The 23,019-nt window shown below is 38.9% G+C and overlaps 1 protein-coding gene across 1 annotated transcript in view; it reads left to right on the forward strand.

Moving 5' to 3' along the window:
* LOC102263468 (cubilin) overlaps positions 1–23,019 on the forward strand; it is a gene marked incomplete at its 5' end in the record, with an annotated part of 113,991 nt that overhangs the window by 52,396 nt on the left and 38,576 nt on the right. Inside the window, 3 exons of the mRNA XM_005880961.2 lie at positions 7,653–7,853; positions 10,935–11,064; positions 14,911–15,128. Of these exons, the coding sequence (XP_005881023.1) occupies positions 7,653–7,853; positions 10,935–11,064; positions 14,911–15,128 (549 nt within the window). The remainder of the gene's footprint in view (positions 1–7,652; positions 7,854–10,934; positions 11,065–14,910; positions 15,129–23,019) is intronic.

Genomic DNA, 23,019 nt, shown 5'->3' on the forward strand with positions numbered 1-23,019 from the left:
TAGAGTTGAGCAAACTTCAGAGAAACACCATCCGAAGGATGTAAAGTTCCAGTACAGTGATAAACTTGTCCGTGTATTCTAAAACAGTACGGTCCATATCCTGATGGCGATGCAATATTTGCACCCATGGAAGCAAAAGCAAAAGAACTATTTATGAATCGAATATTTTCCATGAAATTTTTACTGTCAGAATCTTCATTTGTCATTAATCTTTTTAAATATGCCGGGTAATCTGGAAAATGTATATCATTTGGACAGAGTTTCCCTTTGCTACAACATCGAGTAAATTTCTCATCAGATGGTTTTTCATCCGAGAAATTTAGTGATAGGCAAAATTCACATCTAACAGTCATTCCACCACAACTATGTTTGAGAATTACATCCTCATGTACTGCATTTTCGCTGAGAAGGCAGTTCCTACCAGTATTGGTAGTACTTGTTGATGACTGTTCTCTAGACATATTCTGTAGTCACCACTGCCTTCTTTCAACTTCAAAGGCACACTGGTCTTAAGACATTTTCTGTCGATGACACCGGTGTTTTTTGGCATCAGAGCGATGTGTTTCCAATAGCAGGTCTTCAGATACATTCTGTCACAGGCGCCGCTGCCTTTTAAAATCAGACGCATGTTGCTCTTCAGACATTTTCTGTCAATAACGCCAGCATCTTTCGGCTGCAGAGCTACGTTGTAACAACTGTTGTTCTTTAGACATAGTCTCACCTCTCTACTGTCATGGTCTGAGATGCAAGTGAATGAGAGTCCTGGCTGTCAGGTCGCTGAGAGCTGTCTGACCAACAGCTGATTCTGTGGGGGTGAGATTTCCTCCTCCCTGCTGTCAGTTTCCACAGCTGTGATGAGGAAGCTGGGGTGACAGAGGGAGCCACGCCCTCCAAGCCGCCCTCTCTCTCGCTCTGCTCTATGTCCAGCAGCCTCCTGCTCTGCCAAGTCTTCCAAACCTCCCACTCTTTGTCCACTCTCCCACTCTGCTCTCCACTGGCGAAGGTCCCGGGAGGCCACGGGTGTGGCTACGGCCTCGCCTCCCGGGGCCAACGAAGGTCCCGGGAGCCTGCGGCTGGTGTTGCCTCCTGGGGCGCTTGACACCTGCATAAGCAAATTAACCCACCATCTTTGTCAGGTTAATTTGCATATGCACGCCTGATTGGCTCATGAGTGTAGCAGAGGGATGGTCAATTTACATGTTTCTCTTTTATTATATAGGATAGATTTTAAGACAACTTTTTTTTTCTGAATGTAAACTCAAGACTAAAATGGTTCTTGGTATTCTGAATAATATCTTCAAAAGTTGTAAAACAAAATTGGGAATTAACAAATAAAAAATTTTCTTTTGGTCAAAAATACAACCAGAAACAGACAAATACTAACAGTGAATGATGAGAGAAACCTCTAATGTTTGTTCTTATTTTGCAGTCAGATGTCATTAAATGCTTATTTCACTTTCCTAAATATTGAGTCTAAAAGTATATTTTTGTGTTTTTACTGTTCATGTGGCCAAGTAGATGCCTCCAAGTTTATAGGCTTTTTTTTTAAACTTCATAAATAAAGCAGTTTGTGGATATAGTAACCTAAGGCAAGTGAATGCCTTCTATGCCTTGATTTTTCTGTCATTAAGTAGTAACATTGATTCACCTTGATGATAATGAGGGGTTTAGAAATTCTTAACTGAAAAATTCCTGTATCGAGGCAAATTTTAAACTCAGTTTTTCTCAGATCTAGAGTATTTCTTGATAAGATTCGGAGAGAAGAGGAGCACCGGAGCAGAGAAAATGAAGAGAACCAGAAAGGCCGATGCTTTTACTCACTGTCCTCTAGGATGGCCTCAAAAGCCCCCAAGAGGAATGGGGCTAAGTTTCTAGGACAGCCAGATAGGAAGTCCTATAAAATATTTGCTTGAATTCTTTTTATTAACTTAGAAGTCCTGGTTTACAGGCTATATATACCCCAATATATAGCTAAAAGGAAAGAAAATTTGATTTCAGATTTTTCCTTTTGCCCCCTTTTTTACTAAGAAGCACAAAAATTGACTTTTGTCAGTTGTCTTAGTTCACATCCCCCTTCCCCCATTTAGTCTAAGTTGTTTTTTTTTCCAGTGGCATGATCCATTTACCATTTGCCATGCATTTACCATTTCTTCTCTTTGCTTTCTCAATCATTTTTGAAGAAATCAGAATGTAGGCACATTTCATAATTCATTACCTTAGAAAGCATTGTGCAATGGTTCTTTTGAAATAGTTCCTATTGATAGTTTATTCAAATTGGTTGAGCACTAGAGAAGACACTTAGTTATGTGAGATTCTTCACTTGCCTGGGTTTAAAACTTTGGCCTGCACACTCTAAGGAGCATAGTTTTATACTAGTACTTACTTCTCCCTCTCGCTGAATCATGCTCTCCGTTGAGATTTCCAGCAATTTAAAGCAAAGTTAATTAGACAGACAATAGACCTCATTCATTGTTGCCCCTAATTCACCTGCCTCTCCCTAGAACTTTTTTCAACTTTACTGAAAAACACTTATCTACAACATTAAAATATTTCAGCCAAAAGGATTTCCCCCATCTCTACTCCTCTTAGGCCTCTCTGCCTCTCTATGACTCTTAGGAAAAAAATTGCAGTCAGTCTGAACCTAAATTCCACAAGTTTATGCAATTTGCTGAATTACTCATTCTTGACTTTCTTTCAATTCTCTCCAAATTCTTGGAATCATAATGGAATTTAGAATTGAGCATTGCTCTGTAATAAAGCCCAATATGTTAAAAATTGTATTTCAATATGTTGAGTAGAGCCCTACTCATTTTAAATAATAAATGTATTTTGAAGGTTTTTAGAAAAATGGAGACTAGATCAAAGCAAATTATGGAGGGTCATCTTACATTTCAGGGATTTCAGTAGTAAATATACATCAAATTGTTTACTGAAGATAGAATTAAAAATAAATGTAGCTCCTTGTCCCATGACAGAGGCTCTAGTTCAAGGAAAAAGTACTGTTCAATTTCTCTTCTCTTCCTGACATGTTCTCAGATGCTTGATTGAATACTATCTCTTGGTCATAAACTCAACTTTAATATTCATTTTGCTCCTTGGAGAATTTTTTCCAGACCTTGACTAAGTTCCTTTCTCTCCCTAAAAGACAATCATCCTGGTTGCATTTAACTAAACCTATTCTACTTGAGAGTTTTGTGTATGCTTTGGTTATATATTCAATTGGTTCTCCCTATGATTATGGAAAAGTATTTAATATCATTATTTTCTGATGCCTGTCACCAAGTGTCTTCTCATGGAAGAATCAGGCTGATATCTCTGATCTAATGCAGTGATGTAGAGCTTGAGAAAAAGATGTATGTTGGTGAATTACTTTATGCCTAATGGCATTTTTATATCTCATTTTCTTGCATATTATCTTTATAATAATCCTTGATATGTTTTTAGACTTTAGGTAACTTTATAAGATCTTATATTATGTAATATTTAATTTCTTGTGGAAAAAATTGGAAGGACACCCTACCTTAAAGAAATGACTACTGAAAATGATACAAGAATGTTTAATCCATCAAGCAACTTGCCAAATATCATAACTTTTGCAATTTATTGAGTCAGGCTTTGAGAATGAGTAGATTATCTTTAATGGTTTGTTTAGTCATTTGCTATTCTGTTGCTATCTATAAAATATTAAAATCCCCTCTCAATTTCCTCTGCTTCCCAACTTCCTTATTGTTGAATAGAGATCTTTTATAAATAGTTAATTAGTTTTGATTATGTCTTAACAGAGATATACCGCTTCTATTTCATGGTGACCTTTTTATAATTGAACTAGTTATTTTAATTAATTATTTGAAAGAAATAATAGGGCATATGTTAAACTTTACCCTATTTTTCACAGTCCTTTCATAATTTTCTAAGACAACTGTCACTGTGATAATCTATATCAGTAGGCCAACAACTTAAAAACTAATACTCAGAGGACACCTGCATAGCAGGCTATTTGATCAATCTGAGGCCAAGATTTTAATCTAGCATCAGCAATATTTCTTTTCATTCCATGGTCTTGGTTTTATAACTCTCTGGGTGTTTTTTTTTTCAGGCTAAATATATTTCTATAAATAATGCATAACATTTTTTCCCTCAAACTCACCTACTCTAAATTTTAAAAATTCCAGTGGAGCTATTGGTGTCTTCAAGACAAAGTCTGAGGTTATAATTAAGGTACATAATCTGGTAGTATTCAAATCTGAGTTTAATCTATTTCTTTATTTGTTCTATTTTTCTAACATCATGTTGCTTCTAATTACATGATGAGGTCATTGAAATTAAGTATTTCACATTTTGTAACTTGTAGGTTTATGCCCAATTAGAAGCATTTCTGTTCCAGGATTTTCAAAATGAAGGAATTCTTTGAGGTTAATTTAATAAATATACCTGGAATTGATACCTCAAGATTTCTTCAAGCTAGATAGAAACTTAACTGAGGAGCCAAATACATTCTTAAAATGACTTAAGATTTATATTGCATAGATATTTTCTGGAAAAAATCAATTTTATCTAAGATAACACCCAGATCTAAAAAGGGGAGGGGATGTTTTAATGTACAGATATGTAAAACATGCATTCACCAAGCGTCTTTCAGTTTAAAGTGGTAGATTACCTTTAAATTAACTTAGATATCAATTAGAGTTTATAAGTTATCTCATCGCCTCAAAGGAAGGTTTAAAAATAAGAAGGGCAGGAATGGCTTCCAGAACATGTGGAAGCCAAAACAATAACCTCAGCATGCTCTCTCTTTCCCCCTCGCATGTTGTTGCTTTCTGCATGACAACTCCATTTCCCCTGACTGCAGCCTGGCTTCCTTCATGTGTCAGGAGACGGCTGCTGATGTTTTCCAAGTTAAACATCTTTGGCTTTTATTGTTGACTAGAGGCCCAGTATATGAAATTTGTGCAAGGGGCGGGGAGGGGGGCAGGGAGGTTGTCCCTCAACCCACCCTGCACCTTCTCACAATCCAGGACCCCTTGGGTAGGGTCCCTCGGCCTGGCCAGCGATCAGGGCCTATGGGGCTTTCCTTCTCCCGCTGCAGGAAGCTGGCCCCACCCCCGCTGCTGCCACTACTTGCCATCTGTGCAGCACTGCCGCCCCCTCCCCTGCCACCGGTCGCCTCCCTTTTGCCATTGGTCGCCTCCCTCTGCAAGCAACAGGCATGGGGTGAGATCACTTGGCTGGCCTGGGCCTGGCTGTAGGGTAGCTGCCCTCACAGTGAGGATTGTTTACTCCTCAGGCACATCTAGGAGGGCAGCCAACCAGTGGCATGTGATGTTGGCTTATACCATCTTGCAATAGTCAGTCATGCTCCTCTATTCCAAATTCTGCATTTAGTGATCTCATGTTGGTAGCTTAAAATTGGCTATAGGGGAATATTGATACCATGGAAATTGGCAAATGCTAGAAATCAGAGCATTTTTTTTTTCTTTCAGAGAACTGGTTGTTATATTTACCAGTACACTACTGTCTACTTCAAGTTTCTAACAAGGGTCTTGAAACTTATTTTAACTGAATTGGCTTAGGTCACATGCCCCCCAACCTGCCTTGAAGCAAAACCTATGGCCAGGGGACTTGAAATTACAACATAAATGTATATAATAATTTCTTTAATTTATAAGAGTGTTCTGATAGCAAACAGGTAGTCTGGTTTCAGAGTCCACCATGTCATAGCATGCAATTATATAAAATATTAAAATTTAGTTTCTCAAAGCCTGACTCAATAAATTGAGAAAATTATAATATTTGTTCAAGTAGGAAATGAAAGACTCTAAGCCTAATTAGTCACAAGGAAATGCAAATCAAAACCACAGTGAACTACCACTTCAAACCCACAAGGATGGCTATAATAAAAAAGACAGACAATCATAGTGTTGGTAATTATGTGGGAAATTGGAACCCTCATGCATTTCTAGTGGTGTGGTAAAATGGTGCAACCTCTTTGGAAAACAACCTGATAGGTCCTCAAAAAATTAAACACAGAGTTGCCATACAAGTCAGCAATTCTACTCCTATTATATACTCAAAATAATTGAAAACATATCCACACAAAACCTTGTATATGAATGTTCATAACCATATTATTCATGATAGCCAAAAGCAGAAACAAATCAAACGTCCATCAGCTGCTGAATGGATACACAAAATGTGGTCTGTATATGCCATGGGATACCATCCAGCCTCGGAGATAATGCAGTATTGACCCTATGCTACAACAAGAATGAACTTCAAAAACATTATGTTAAGTAAAAGCAGCCAGTTGCAAAAGGCCACATATTATATGATTCTATTTATTCAAAATGTTCAGAACAGACAAATCCATACAGACTGAAAGTAAGTTAGTACAGAGTTGGCTGCCTAGGGGTGGGGAGCAGTAAATAGGGAGGGGTAAGTGGGGAGCTATTTTGAACAGGTACAAGGTTTCTCTATGGGGGATGAAAATGTAGTTTGGGGGAGATGTCAGCTATCTAAAGGGACTGTCAGCTGGTAACACCTTCCCAAAGGGCCATTTGAGAAACCTGAAAAAGACTTACTCCAGTACCAGAAACTCGACTTCTAAAAATGTATTCTAATGAAATAATGAGAAACTTCCACAAATATTTATGTACAGAATGTTTGTTTCAACAGCATTTTTTATCACAAACAGTGGGAAAAATAGAATTATCAGTCCTAGGGATTAATTGAACACAGAATGGTGCATCAATGTGTCAGAATTTGCTATATCTACTAAATTTAATGTTTTAGAAAAATATTTAATCACATAAAACTGCATGTGTTATGTTATTTTTGGTTAATAAAAATTGAGTTATGCAAGAGCATGTTCAATATGATCCCAATTAATGTTTTAACAGTATAATTAACATATAAAGATGACTGCATAAGTTGTGGTAATAAAAGGCTTTATAATTTTTGTTTATTCTGGGGTTTTTTATTTCTCTTTAGGGTGGGTTGGAACTTATTTATAATTAGAAAGCAAAATGATGATATATATTTTATAATCACTGAACTCAAGCTAATATTGATTGTATGAACATTTATAACCATTGTTCAAAAAATATTAAGGCATTTCTAATTATCTCTCTGGTGGGAGTTCTTAATCTGTACATAGCTCAAGTGAAAACCGGGTTTTTCAGGAGCAGCCCTGTGGGCATTTGGGGCCAGGCCACCTTTGCTGTGGCTTCAGGGCAGGGGCATGGGGCTGCCCAGAGCATTGCAGCATCCTTAGCAGCATCCCTGGCTCTACCCACTCCGTGCCAGTGCGTACCCCCGCGCACAGCAAAAAGTGTCTTCAGGTACTATTGAAGGTCCCTGGGAGGCAAAATTGTTCCCAGTTTACAAGCACTGAATTAAGGAACCATTTGATAAAGGAAGAAAATTCTGGGTTATTTCAAAGTGGATTTATCTGTTGTGAAGTTCTACCAGTACCTGTGTCCTCACGCCTGTGCTGGTTTTGTCACTAGGGTAAACCTCAGGAAACCAATTAAATAGGGACTTACCATTTCTATGTAAGTTGCATTAATCTTCATTACATTTTTGTTTGGTGTTTACCGCATTGATTGTTTATGTTGCTTCTGATTAAAATGCTGGTTGTTCCGTGCTTCCTACAGCTCGCTCAGCCGTAACGGGAAGCTGTGACAATGACGGCCTGCACATTATCAGGGGCCACAGCGTAGCCTCCACACCTTTTGCTACCGTGTGTGGTGATGAGGTCCTGTCTCGTATTACCATCTCTGGTCCAGTGCTGCTTAACTTCTACTCTAATTCGCACACCACCGACTTCGGATTTAAGCTTTCCTACCAGATAACCTGTGAGTAGCCATAATAATGTGTGAAATATTTTTCTTGACTAATGTCCTCAGGAGTTTTAATTGTGATTCATAAATCACCAATTTGAAATTCAAAGACTTTAAGGGTAAAAATGATCAGTTAGGTTCATGGTCCAAAAATACTTAGACATTTTTATTTTTTAAGAAATGGGGAGCTCTTTTTCATGAATTTTGGCTAGAGCTACTCTTTGAAAATCAAACGGAAGGTTGAGATTTATTTTGATAATTTAAGTTAAAATGAACATTCCTGCTATCTTTAGCTGTTTGGACATTACTTTGAAGTGACGTTTTTGGCCTGGACTATCCAGATGCCTATTTCATTTCATCAGTTTGCTAATGTGAAAAGCAATATTGGCCCTGGCCAGCTGGCTCAGTTAGAGCATCAGCCTGTACACACACACACACACACACACACACACACACACACACACACAAGATTGAGTGTTCGATTCCTGGTCAGGGCACATATATACCTCAGTTGCAGTTCGAACCCTGGTCGGGGCTCATTTGGGAGGCATCCTATTGATGTTTCTCTCTCTCTCTCTCTCTCTCTCTCTCCTTCCCATTCCTCTCTCTCTAAAAATCTATAAAGATGTATCCTCAGGTGAGGATTATTAACAAAAAGAAAAGCAATTTGTATAAATTTAAGAAAAAACTAAAAGAATATCTTTATGGTCTTCTGGTAGGATTTTTTTCAACAACATACAAAAAGCGCAGGCCTTAAAGCAGTGGTTCTCAGCCTTTCTAACGCCACCACCCTTTAATAGAGTTCTTCATGTTGTGGTGACCCCCAGCAACATACAAAAAGGGCAGGCCGAAGCAATGGTTCTCAACCTTCCTAATGCCGGACCCTTTAATAGAGTTCTTCATGTTGTGGTGACCCCCAACCATAAAATTATTTTCGTTGCTACTTCATAACTGTAATTTTGCTACTGTTATGAATCATAATGTAAATATCTGATATGCAGGATGTATTTTCATTGTTACAAATTGAACATAATTAAAGCATAGTGATTAATCACAAAAACAATATGTAATTATATATGTGTTTTCCGATTGTCTTTGGCGACCTCTGTGAAAGGGTCGTTTGACCCCCAAAGGGGTTGCGACCCACAGGTTGAGAACCGCTGCCTTAAAGGGAAAGGAAACATTGATAATTTGCAGCTTCTCATGTCAAAGTCAAAGTGAGAAGACAAGTAATCACTGGGCAAAGGCCTCTGTGGCTACCAGGATCTTTTAATTCTTTAAAGACAATTCAACCTGCTTATTTGAAAATCATGAAACTATATTTCCCTATTTTGAGTAGCCTTTTCTTCTCTTGCAATAAACTTGGTTGGTTAGTTTCCTGACAGTGTTTTTTCCCACTTCATTCATATGAGACTCTACTAGTGGCTGTGTGGAAGTTTGCACACAGTGTTTTAGAAAAATGAGGGATTAAAAGCTAAAAGAATATAAAGCAATGATGTAACTTTCCAAAACACCAGTTGTACCAAAAGAATAAAACAAATAATCTATTTCTTTATCAATAAGACAACTGGGGGGATGCCCATTGCTCAGTTCTATTCTGGTTGTGCCAACAGACCTACAAAGCCACAGACAATAACACTTTACAAATGGGGTCAGGACTCAGGTAGCAGCTCACATGAATGAACTGTGAAGGCCCTTTATCATGAGTAAGTAAATATTCCAGTCTTCTCTGTGGATGGGAACAATAATTTATTTGAAAGATAATTATTTAACTTCCTACTTTTAGCAATGGGTTTGGCCAAGTAAAGACAAAACACAAAACAATATACTTTTGCAAGATCTCTGTTCCCCTTTCACTAATGTTGGGTGAATAGAGAGTTTTGTTGATAAGATCTCAAATCCTGACATGTACAAATTTGGGGGTTATTTAGGCTTTGATAAGCGTCCAGAGGCCACATAATTGTGTACAAGATGAAATCTGACATTTAATTCACTCCATACGCCCACAGGGGTCTGAGAACATGCATACATATGGAGAGTAGCTTTCCCTGAAAAGTGGGCTCAGCGGAGGTGAAATACATCAATAAGCAAACAGCCTTACATGGCAGCCACCATTTGTTTCTCATTTCTAAGAGATACAAGTAGAAAATGTCCATTGATAGTTTATAAACCATAGAGATAACATCAAAATATACCAACCCCATTCTAATTTTAGAATCACATAATAAAATAAACATAAACCTTTCTCACTGTAATAATGGGAGGGCATTTTCCATCATTAAGAGGCACAACCTGATCCTCCTTATATGTAAGTCCAAGCAGAAATAATAATTTTATATTAAAAACAATAGGTTTATTATAATATTATGACTGTTGGTTTATTGACTAATTGGAGTAACTAAGAGCTCTGGGCAGTTGAGTGCTGGGGTCCGGCTGGGGTGGGCCTGGCCTCTTCATGCTGCTGAGCGCCAGTAACAGCAATGTGGGCAAGTAGAATCCCTACCAGCCTCACGCTAAATAGAAATGCATAGGACCCAGGAGCTATGAATTTGGGCCCACAGAGGGAACTACGCTCAAATGTTCCAAAAATGATCTCCAGTACTTCACTTTCTAATAGCCTATCTTTGACAGAGGAAACTCGAATCGATATTGAAGATTTCTAGTGGGCAGACCTTCCTGGGTTCATATGCCCACAATGTTCCTTGGATTCTGTTTGCCTTTTCTACATTTCCAGTTATCACTGTCATCCCTCTGAGCCTATGAATTAAATATAGAGAATGGACAGTTACACCCAACACGTGAAATGTTTCTCCTCATTGTTTTCACTCTGGCCATTAATTTGACTCAGACTTATTCCATCCAAGATGTGCCTTAAATATTCTTCCCTGCTTCTCACCATACTGTTTCCTCCTTCTGCCTTGGTAGAAAAATCAGAATTAATTGTAAGCACACTGAAGGGAGCTTTAAGTTGCTTTAAGAAAAAAGTAATAGTTATCTCTCAGGAGAAAAAGGTACAGTAGTAAAGGTTATTTCAAAACTATTTTTCCATGGTGCGAGTATTAATTGTTCTCTGCATATGCCCATCTTTCATTGCAGCCTGTGGTGGTGTGTTCAACTTCTCCACTGGAATCATCAAAAGCCCTGCCTATTCATACTCAGACTACCCTAACAACATGTACTGCTTGTATAACATCACTGTGAGAGACAACAAAGTGATTCTGCTCAAGTATGTAAGACAAATTCACCTTCTTAAGAAAACCGTTTTAGCTTGATTTACAGCTAGGCTTTCCTTAATAATGGAGAGCGTCGATTCTCATCAGAACATAGAAGGGAGGAAGGGAGATTGAGGTCCTTGTGGAAACCTGGGAAACAGGATTTTAGCTTGATTTACAGCTAGGCTTTCCTAATAATGGAGAGCATCGATTCTCATCAGAACATAGAAGGGAGGGAGGGAGATTGAGGTCCTTGTGGAAACCTGGGAAACAGGCCTCCTACCCTCCACACAGGCCAGTAGCGCATGGTTACCAGGTAAGGAAGAAAAACAGGCACTCCACCCGTTAAAATGACTGCTATAATTTTCTAACAGTTTCAAAGGAGCTTATAATGGGTGTAAAGTTATAAGACAATCTTGAAATCCAAGGGTAAGAGAAAGAGTTTCCAGTTGTTGGGCACTTATACACACAAAAAAACCTTTAACACTTTCCATAATTCTGTTATTCATTTCTTAAAACAGGCATCTAAGGTATATATTATTAATCTTATTGTATTGATAAGAAAACTGAGGCTCCAGAAAAGTTAAATAACTTTCCCAAAGTGATGCACTATTAAATGAAGGGTCAATATCTGAATCCATGTCAGGTCTCCTCCCCATACCATGTCTCTGGTATATTCCTGTGCTATCTCTGAAAGGGTAAAATTTCTTCTAACTACTTAAGAAGTGTATTTTGTGTATCAGAACACCTCTAAGTTGGTGCTATTCAAGATATCTCACATCAGTGGAATTTTCCCTAATCCTACTTTCTCCCAAGTCTGATGAAGGGAATGTAGCCTCCAGTTTTCCAGTGATAAAGTCCCACATTGCTTTCATCTAAATGGGTATTCAGGAATATACAGTTTGCGGTAGGAAAATCTGAGGGGTGGCAGAGTTCGCAGCAATATAGAACTTTTATAGGAGCTTGATGGGCTAGGACCACTTCTACCCACCTCCCCCTAAAAATCATAAAGTCTCTGCAATTTACCTCCAGAGGCCTCGTGTACCAGATGGGTCCATGGACTGTAAGACAGGTCTCATCAAGCTTGATTTGGTTCCTGTGTCAGACAGCGAGTGGTGTATAGGCAGGGCCTTGAAGGAAACTGCAAATCTCACCGGGGACGATTGGTAAGGAAGCTGTGCCCCAGAGCCAAAAAGTCCTTTAAATCCTAGGAACAAAAAAACAAACAAAAAAGAAAAAAAAAAAAACATTGCCAAATGACCAGTGAAGGAGGCCTGTGAAGGGATGGTCTGCCCAGAATGGAAGCATAAGGAATGGTTCTTGCCATTTGCCATTATAGCCCAACACTTGTTTCTTACATGTATAGGATTATGGTGTGTGTGTGTGTGTGTGTGTGTGTGTGCATGTGTGTGTTTTTCTTTCTGTTTCCTGCCTGGGCTCTGGGCCTCGCACTATATCAAAGTTTATATCACCATGTTTGAAAAATTAATTATTGTAATATTTCTGAGACTACTGTCTATGAAACAGATATTATTCTAGTATTCTTGGTGCTGCAGAAGTTGTAGACATTAGTAAAACATACTTCCTTGTAGGAAGGCTCTCAAAATATGCCATGGGCTATTCCATGGGATTTCTGCCCATGGGATTTTTCCAGGAAGCTTCTCTGCTCTTTTGGGAAAATGGTGCAAAATAAAAAGCCAAAATAGCTGTGAGTCCTTCTAGACACTCAAATTGTTCTTTTTCTTTGTAAATTTATGTTGTAGAAAATAAATATGTTGCCTATTGAGAATAAAAGTAGAAATTATCTAGCTATTGTTCTGCCTTCGTTTTCCTTTACAAGAACATTTAATGTTAAGTGTGGTTAAATAATTTTTTCATCTAGATCTTCATCATCAGTTTGAAAAAATCAGCCAATGGAACCTTTTTGAAAAAATAAAAATTGATTCTTTTTTTCTTAAAGCTCTTCCAAGTATTTTATTGTTAAATATTATCAAATTACTCTGTGCTATGTGTTATTTATTACAGCTGCTAGCAAAAGAAAACGAAGAAAGCAGAAGAGTGTAAAATGAGGTCAGGAGAGCAAATAACTTTTATTTTATTTTTTTTTTTACAGAGGGGAAGGGAGAGAGATAGAGAGTTAGAAACATCGATCAGCTGCCTCCTGCACATCTCCTACTGGGGATGTGCCCGCAACCCAGGTACATGCCCTTGACCGGAATCGAACCTGGGACCTTTCAGTCCGCAGGCCGACGCTCTATCCACTGAGCCAAACCGGTTTCGGCTAAACAAAATTTTTAAAAGTAAGCCATTAGTAAACAAGTCATAAAATCCTAAAGAAAAAAAACATGTTAGAAGGCCTTGCTTATTTGGGAACTCTGTGAATAGTTACTTGAAATGACAGAGCATAAGGCCTAGACTAAAATACCATATTAGGCCATAAGAAAATACCATATTAGGCCATAAGAAAAATTAGGGCCCTAACCGGTTTGGTTCAGTGGATAGAGTGTCAGCCTGCGATTCCGATCAAGGGCATGTACCTTGGTTGTGGGCACATCCCCAGTAGGAGGTGTGCAAGAGGCAGCTGATCGATGTTTTTCTCTCATCGATGTTTCTAATTCTCTATCCCTCTCCCTTCCTCTCTGTAAAAAATCAATAAAATATATTTTTAAAAAAGAAAAGAGAAGTTAGGGATGTATCTGTCAGGATAGGTTATAAGTGATAACAAACAACCCGAAGGCACAGTAGCTCAACTCAGTGAGTTTATTTCTCACTCGAATGAGTATGTCCAATGTGGCCTGCCCAGAGGCCTGGCTCCCTGTGGTCACTCAGGGGCTCAGGCTGATGGAAACTTCATTTCTGCATTTGCTTCTAGGATCATTACTGCCGTGGGCAGGCAATGTGGCAAACTGAGTGGTGGTTTCATAAAATTCTTCCAAAAGGTAGAACCTATCACACCTAAAACCTGCTTTGGCCATGGAGATGTGAGTCTTAGGGCCATGTCAAAGCTCAGAGTGTACACAGAAAGGCAGTCCTAAGCAAATATCAGAAGGCAGAGAGCCAAGATATGTGGTGAAGTTCCTGGGACCACCACAGTAATCTTAAATGTGAATTTCTGGTTATGGCAATCAAATGAGATTCAAGAGAATTTAGTTCATTCTTTTCTACCATCGATTTTTCAATTTTTAAATTTATTTTATGAGAAATAACTTATTTCATATTCCTCATTTTCAAAATGATAATAGTGATCACTTGTTTTTTAAGAACATCTGTTATATGCCTGACACCACGGTTTGGTTTTTGCCTATTGTTTCAGTTAACTTTACTCTAAACTCCATTTTCAAAGAAGGAAACAATGACTGTGGGAATAAGAATGGAGCTCTGATTCTAAAACCAGTATTTCCTCCACTCTGTTAGCATCTTTCCATAAGTAAAGAATAGGATGATAGTACCACTTGATGGCCCCAAAATAACAAGAGAATAGAGTAAGTGCCATACTTTCAATGAGACTGAAATACTAAAGTGTTGCTGAAATGATAGATAGCAGTTAAACTTGTCAAAACTTAATCTCAGGAGAATTAATATGTCCTTGATTATAAACTCTTAGAAGTTCAGGGCCATATCTAATTTATTTTTATATCCCAAGTGCTTATCACGATTTTTGACATATTGAATTACTCAAAAAAAAATTTGGCTAAACTTTTGAACTGATTAGTATACTGTTTCTAATATTTCCTATTAAATAAAACTTGGACATTCACTTTTAGCCTTTGTCTTTTTTTTTTTTAAAGACAAAAACTCAAGGTACTATTTCATGGAAATCCAAATGAAGAACATCAGTATTAATAAGATTCATTTTACAGGTTCACTGATTTTGATGTGGCTCTCTCCACCTCCTGCTCCCAAGACTACCTGGCAATTTATGATGGTTACAACATCAGTGATCCTCCTCTTGGCAAATTCTGTGGTTCTAAGCTTCCACCAAATGTTAAGAGCAGTAATAACAGTATGCTCCTGGTGTTCAAGACAGATGCATTTCAAACAGCAAGAGGTTGGGTGATAACTTTCCGGCAGACACTGGGTAAGAATTTTGGACATGTAATTCTATTTTTCATGACTGTTATTTTTTGCTTTATTTTATTTCACCTGACTAAAGTTGCTTTTCATTTGTTTAGAGGAATGTCACATAAAGTTTTGGTTTTTAAAATTACTAATAATGTATTCTGATTTTTTAAAAAATAACTCAACAAGTGTACTTCTATAGTATACTAAGGTAAAGTCTGTCTACACAACCATCTGAAATAAGACCCAAACCTTATTAATCATCCATGAAAATGGTGAAAGTTGAGCCTAAAGGCAGTCTAGGCACAGATCAAGACAGAGGACCCATAGCCTGTGTTGACTTTATCCTTAAAATGGTTAAGATCCTTGGAGAATGTTAAGTAAAGACTGAATGGTCAGATGACTTCTGGAAAGATCATAGTGGTACTAGGCTGGAGAAAAGCACAGAGGACCCTCTGGCCTGAGAAGGAAGAAGCTTATCATAGAATTTCGGATGGGAAATGTTGGAGGTTCAAATGAACATAACAGGAATAGAAATAGAAGAAAGGGTAGAGATCCCAAAGGTATTCAGAAGTTAGAATACATTGGAAATACAGCATTTGGAACTTGATATATTACACGAGGACATAAGTTGTTGATGACTTCTTATGAGTAACTTGTTGGATAGGGTGCCTTAGGAGACTATGATTTCGGGAAGAAATATTATATTTAGTTTGGAGCATTTGGAGTTGGAGGGCCTATGAGATAACTAAATGAAGAATACAGGAGGAAGTTGAAGCTTAAGAAACAATTTGGGCTGGAAATAATGATCTAGAGGTAAAGGGAAAAGCTAAATGTGTGGATCAATAAAAAATAGAACCCTGGTTTATTACCACTCCATGTGAGAAATAATTATCTATATAAAATCAACACAGAACTTTAAATCATATAAGGTAGTTAATCAATCCTCTGTTTATCTATAGTCACAGCATCAGTGGCACAATCTAGGTCATTTATATTTGACTCTGGAAAATGTGTTGATTTTTCCATTTGATCAGTATTCTGGAAATGAACAGGTCACCAAACAAATCACATCTTCTGTGAACTCTCATCTCAGAGAAACCTGGAAAACTTCCACAATAAGAATCCTGACTTATTGTTCAAACTCTTTCTTTCTCTTTACCCCATCCTGTGGATAACCTTCATGCCTCCGATTCAAAGCAGAGCTTACCTTAAACTTCTTTGCATTTGGCATGAGTTTTTTGTGTGTGTGCATTTCTTGAGGGAAGCAATTAGATAGTGTTTTAAAGGCTTCACGGTAAGCCACGGACATCATGACAAATTGCATCAGAAAATCACTTTACCACCTACCCTACTTAGTGATATCACCAATAACTTGAAAGCAAGTCTCAGGGGCAGAACACAGGAGGCTGAAAGAAAAATTAATTTTCCCTTGGAGATTGTTTTTGTGCAAAAGAACTCACAAACTCTTGCCTTTAGCACAGACTTTAGAGTCAAATGGCATATATTTGCATAGCTCTTGTTACCTGCTTTCAGGTTTTTCTTTTTCCTAATGCTTTCTCACATGGCCATTGAAATAGTCTCAAAGCACTCCACACGCCTTCATCTGTGTGAGACCTGCCAGCTAGCTAGTGTTCCCCAGCCTCATTAAATTACTATGTTTTTCTGGGCTACAAAGAAGACACTTTTGGATTTATTCTGATTTTTACTGCACTGAAATGGCACAGAAGGAAAAATCTTACACTGTCAGAGGCACCGTTCATCCCTGAGCATCAAACACTTTCAGGTTATTAGAATTTCCCTGGTCACAGTTAGAGAAAGGGTCGATGTGTAGAGAGCAGAAATGGAGCTCATGGCTGCATGTCATGATGGTGACTTCTACCTCTTCTTCATCTTCAAACATCATCAATCACTTGAAAATATTTAGGTAATTTTCAGTGGTAATTTTTTATTGAAAACCCAAGTGTCATAATTTTGAATTGTATGGTGTCACAAAGCTTTCAAGACCTTACATCTGAATTAACCTTTCATCTGCAGAATTTTAATCTTGTTTTGTTTTTTTGTTGTTGTTTGTGGTAAGGAATAGGGGAGGAAGAATAAGAATAGATTGAATTCTGGAGTTTATGAAATCTTTTATTTTTTTGTATGTCCATTTATATGAAACTAGAGGCTCAGTGCATAAAAATTCATGCACTGGAGGGGGGGGTCCCTCAGCCCAGCCTGCCCCCTTTCACAGTCTGGGAGCCCTCAGGGGCAGGAGGTGACCCGGCAATCAGGGGAAGGGATGCCCCCATCACACCTCTGCTGCTGCCACTGCCAGCAGCACAAACTTCAGCCAGCCCTGGTTACCTGAGCCTCGGGCGGCCCTGGGGGGCTGAGGGGACTGGGGGACTCCAGAGGCAGGCACATGGCTGAGGGGACTGGGTGCTGCCATCTTGTGGCTGTGGACACCACCATCTTTGAGAGTGTGGCAATCAATTAGCGTATTCCCTCCTTATTGGCTGTGGGTGCCACCATCTTTGTGACAGAGTCGGGGTAAATTAGCATATTCCCTCTTTATTAGATAGGATGTCCAGGATAGGCAAATCCATAGGGACAAGGTAAAATACAAAAGTAAGTTTATAGCTGTGATTATGTGAAACACTGACTTTATTCTTTTTTTTTTTTGGATGTACATTATTTTATTTCCCCTTTTTAATTAAATTTATTGGGGTGACATTGGTTAATATGGTCATATAGGTTTCAGGCTGGGTTTCTATGTTACAAGATCTGTATATTGCACTTGTGTCCACCACCCAAAGTCAAAGCTTCTCCCGTCACCATGTATTTGGACCCACTTCTCCCCCAACCCCTTCCCTCTGGCAACCACCACACTGCTGTTTGTGTTCACGAGTTTCAGTATTATATCCCACATATGAGTGAGATCATATGGGTCTTAGCTTTTTCTAACTGACATATTTCATTCAGCATAATGTGAGATATTTTAGTTACAGATCTAGATGCACCCTTCACATCCATCCCGCCCATGTAAAGCCACCCTGTGTCTCCCATGAAGAGGAGAAGCAACTTTGTGGGCCACACAGCAGCTTCTTGTTTCCAGCGCAGTCACTTCAGCCCGGAAAACAGTCTCTTCACAGAGTAAATAGTTGATGTGAAGAGGAAACCGTTTTAGTCTGCAACATCTCAGTTCAGTTTATCTTAAAACACTAGAGATTTGCAGTTTTACTATTTAGATGACGCACTTGGCGATACTTTATAAACATCTGTTTTAATTTCTCAGAAATTAGTAAAGAGCCAGCTCACATAATTATGTGATTATCAGGTAAACTCTCCTCGTGCATGTGTTATATTTGCATTGCTAACGGGCCTGAACACATTTTGGGGAAATATCCCCTGGTTTGCTGTTAATTACTAAATGTGGAGTGAAACCGGGCCTGTTCTTCCGTGGAGCTGCGCTGTGAAGGGCCACGTGGTGGGACACAGGGCGGGAAGGCAGAGCAGGCACGTCCAGGAGCTGACCTCCAGCTGCAGTGGAGTCTGCCTTCCTCTTGCTCCCTGCACTCCAACACTACATGAATAATTGATCCCGAATGACTGACGACCAGCAAAATGACCATACTGGGCTGTGAAACCCTGGAAGTATCTGCAAATTGGAGCATTTTTCTCCAGAAAGTGTATAGCTTTTATCTCATTGTCAACAGTGTCACTGACCTCATAAAGTTCAAAAGCCATGGGTCCTGTGGATTTGGCTGAGGTGGGCACGCTCCACGGTACAGAATCTACACTTACTAGTATCCTTGTATTCTATTAACTTCTTCTGGTTGAGTTTCTGCCCCTCCTTAACCACAGGATCTGCTTTGGCCATGACTTTGCTCACCTGTGTCACTCATGAAGCACTTAAGACTTGCAAATGTGTTTTTAAACCAGCAAAACCCCACATCCATTTACTGTACTGGTGTCATAACACAGTGCTGCTCAGTCAGCCTACTCGTAATGTGCTCATCACATTAGACACCAAACTGGTGGATATAGGTTAGATCAAGGATTTACAGTACATGTATTTACTGTGGAGTACCACAGTCATTTTGTTTGTTTCTAAAGCAATGTATTGCGTAACACTTAGGCAAAATGTCAGACTCAGAAACTGAACTTGTCCCAATAAGGTATGAAGTTCACAGGCATTTGGATACATGAGTTGCCAAGGAGAGTGTGAGGCATGACCCCTTCAGGATAACATCCTAGAAGGACAAGGCGTTGCCCTGGAGACGATGGCAATATTAGGGACCAGGGGACATCAGTGAGCAGAGGTTCATGTCATCTAAAGCTGTAAATCCTGGACACATGACTAACACTCCTGGCCCCTTGTAGCTCAGAGCCCACGTGCTAATGATGAAGGCCACTGTCCATCTTCCTTCATCTGGAGCAGCGGTTCTCAACCTGTGGGTCACGACCCCTTTGGCGGTCGAATGACCCTTTCACAGGGGTCACCTAAGACCATCCTGCATATCAGATATTTACATTACGATTCATAACAGTAGCAACATTACAGTTATGAAGTAGCAACGAAAATAATTTTATGGTTGGGTCACATGAGGAACTGTATTTAAAGGGCCAGAAGGTTGAGAACCACTTATCTGGAGTATTTGTCATATGGAAAATGAGTCAGGTGGCATTAAGACAGACTCACATACTTTTGCTATGAAAGAAAAGCAATAATACCAAAGTGCATGTTTAACAAGGACAAAGTTGCCCTGACTGGTTTGGCTCAGTGGGTAGAGCGTCGGCCTGTGGACGAAAGGGTCCCGGGTTCGATTCCGGTCAAGGGCATGTACCTTGGTTGCGGGCACATCCCCAGTAGGGGGTGTGCAGGAGGCAGCTGATCGATGTTTCTCGCTCATCAATGTTTCTAACTCTCTATCCCTCTCCCTTCCTCTCTGTAAAAAATCAATAAAATATATTTTTTAAAAAAAGACAAAGTCAATCACGGCCTACTAGGTGAATCACCCCCAAAGTGAAAGCGCTGCAGACCAGAAAGTAGGTAGCCAGAACCCATTTGCTTCATTACGTCATTGCCTGGTGAGATGCTTTAGAAAAGTCCTATAATAATTCTGAGCTCAACTTTATCCACTAAAAAGAGTCAGTTTGAAGTATGACCACTTTCTATCTTTTCAGAATGTGATGGGGATGGAGTAGATAGTTCTGTAAAGTACCATACGTGTCAAAGAGAAAGGCTGTGTTAGAAAGTAATACTGAAGTCCTGGCTTTCTGCAGGGCTCCAGGCCACCCACCTCATCTCTAAATGGGGGAGGGGTGTCAGGTCATTACTATCAACAGGACCACTTCATGGTACAATGGTTTCTGGTTCTTACTCATTTTGCAATTCCAGGCCCACCCACCTCATCTCTAAACTGGGGTAGGGTTGAGGGGTCATTACTATCAACAGGACCACTTCGTGGTACAATGGTTTCTGGTTCTTACTCATTTTGCAATGAAATCTTACCAGTAAGCCCTAAAGTATATTTCATAACTTAAATCTGAAATCAAAAGCTAATTCCGATTAATTCTAAGGCCTTGCAGAGGCTTAACACATAATCATCACTCCAACATATTGGCTGTATGGACAAATTAAATAGTATGCAAATAAATTATGCCCATTCTATAATTACCTTATGTTATACATAATATATACAGCATTTTATACATTATTTTATACCTAGATATGCTTCACTCTCAAAATGCAATTGTGGTTCATGTAGTTCAGCTACTACTTGGGATAGTAAATTGGATCACTTTCACTCTTAGAGATTTAGGAATATAGGATCAGACTCAACATTTGGATCATGTGTGTCTGGCCTCTGCGTTTTTACCTGCTACCTTTACATCTGGAAATTCCTCTCAAAGGTGCTAAAGGAAAACAGGGCCGAGGCGGGATGATGTTGAGGGAGTTGAACAAGGGTTCACTAGTGAGAGGGAACAGGGAAGATGGAAACCGAGACTGAGGAAGCTGATGAGACTCGGCCCCAGTGATGGGAAATATGATCACAAGAAATAGAGAAAAATATAAAGACATGACAAATTCCTTTGACTTCTAGTCATTTTTAAGTTTCACAGTTTTGATGTTAAGTTTGGACCTTGAGAGGCATTCTAAAATTCTGTAGCAAAACAATACAAGAATAAACTTAAAAATATTCAATGACAATAAACATCAATGTGTATATGTCGCTATTTACTTCTTAGCAGCCTGATATAAGCTGCAAAACCACATTTCTTTTAGAAGTACAAGTGCAATAAAATAGTTGAATTATAGCTTGAATAATTTTATAAGTCACTGTCAAATAGCTCGGGGTTTAGCAATAATGGGGGTATTACTAGAAAGCATGTTGTTTGTCTATTCTCTTAATGTCATTTGTTCTCTCTGCTAAAGTCTGAGAATGAGATGAGCTGGAATTGTAAACCCATTTGCAGAAAACTAGACTAAACTTATTTCCGCCCTTTGTAAGTCTCTCACTAGTGATTGGACTTCTCTTGGGAGCTGATGCCAAAGACAAGGTTATCTGCAGTTTGTCCTTTGTGCGTTTTACTGAAAAGGGTTTTTTGCTGGGCTGAGAATGTGGAAAGAGGATAAAGAAACTAACAAATGCTTAGTTCACCCAAACCTTAGAAAAGCAAATAGACAGGAGTAAAATTCCAGATCAACAAAAATAAAGGAAAGGCTTTTATTAAAATATATTCCAGTATCAGAGTCCATGACCGCCCCCTTCCCACGTGACCAGATGCTATTGTGGAGACCAAGCTAAGAGATAAAAGTGAATTAATGGTAAATTATAAGGTAACATTTTGAAAAATATTCAGGTAAACAAGAGCTTGGAAACAGTTATTATTTATAACTTAAGCCATGCCAGACCTCCCCAAAATGTAACCCAGTTTTCTCAGATAATTGGACCTTTTGGGTTAAATTTTTTGTAACCATAAATTCCCTATAATCATTATCCTTACTCAGATCAGCCTGCCTTTGGTGTAGTGTCCCCAGGAGCATGCAAGCTATATCTGGTTAGCAGTAAACATTTTAAAAAATTCTTTGGCTGTAAATCAGTTTTTTAGAAACAAAACATTATTATGTTTACAGGACTGTATTCTTCATTTTTTAAAAAAATATATATTTTATTGGTTTTTTACAGAGAGGAAGGGTGAGGGATAGAGAGGTAGAAACATTGATGAGAGAGAAACATCAATTAGCTGCCTCCTGCACACCTCCTACTGGGGATGTGCCCGCAACCAAGATACAGGCCCTTGACCGGAATCGAACCTGGGACCTTTCAGTCCACAGGCTGATGCTCTATCCACTGAGCCAAACCGGTTAGGGCATGTATTCTTCATATTGATATATTAAAAAATCTATTAACTTTATGTGTTAAGTTTATATTCTGTTCACTCCCAAATGAAGACTTGTCAAAAAATCCCTGGGCACAATGATAATGGGCCCCTGTCACTGAGCACCTACACACATTATTTTATCTAATCCTCACAACTACCTTCTTCATATTGATATATTTAAAAATCTATTAACTTTATGTGTTAGGTTTATATTCTGCTCACTCCCAAGTGAAGACTTGTCACAAAAATCCCTGGGCTCAATGATAATGGGCCCCTGTCACTGAGTACCTACACACATTATTTTATCTAATCCTCACAACTACCCCAAAGTCAGGCACTATCCTATTTACCAAGGAGGAAGTAAGAAGTAAAGAGATTAGGTAATTTGTCTGCAGTCCCAGGGTTCCTAAAAGGTAAAGCCAAGTTTGAACCAGGTAGCACTGTCTCCAAATTCATAGGTTTCTTAATCAGCCCAAATCACTTCTGGCCATTGATAACCCAGAGACCAAGGGAGGTTCTGGGGGAATTTTCTGAGA

The sequence above is a fragment of the Myotis brandtii genome, unplaced genomic scaffold (assembly GCF_000412655.1).
Source record: "Myotis brandtii unplaced genomic scaffold, ASM41265v1 scaffold663, whole genome shotgun sequence".
Lineage (NCBI taxonomy): Eukaryota > Metazoa > Chordata > Mammalia > Chiroptera > Vespertilionidae > Myotis > Myotis brandtii.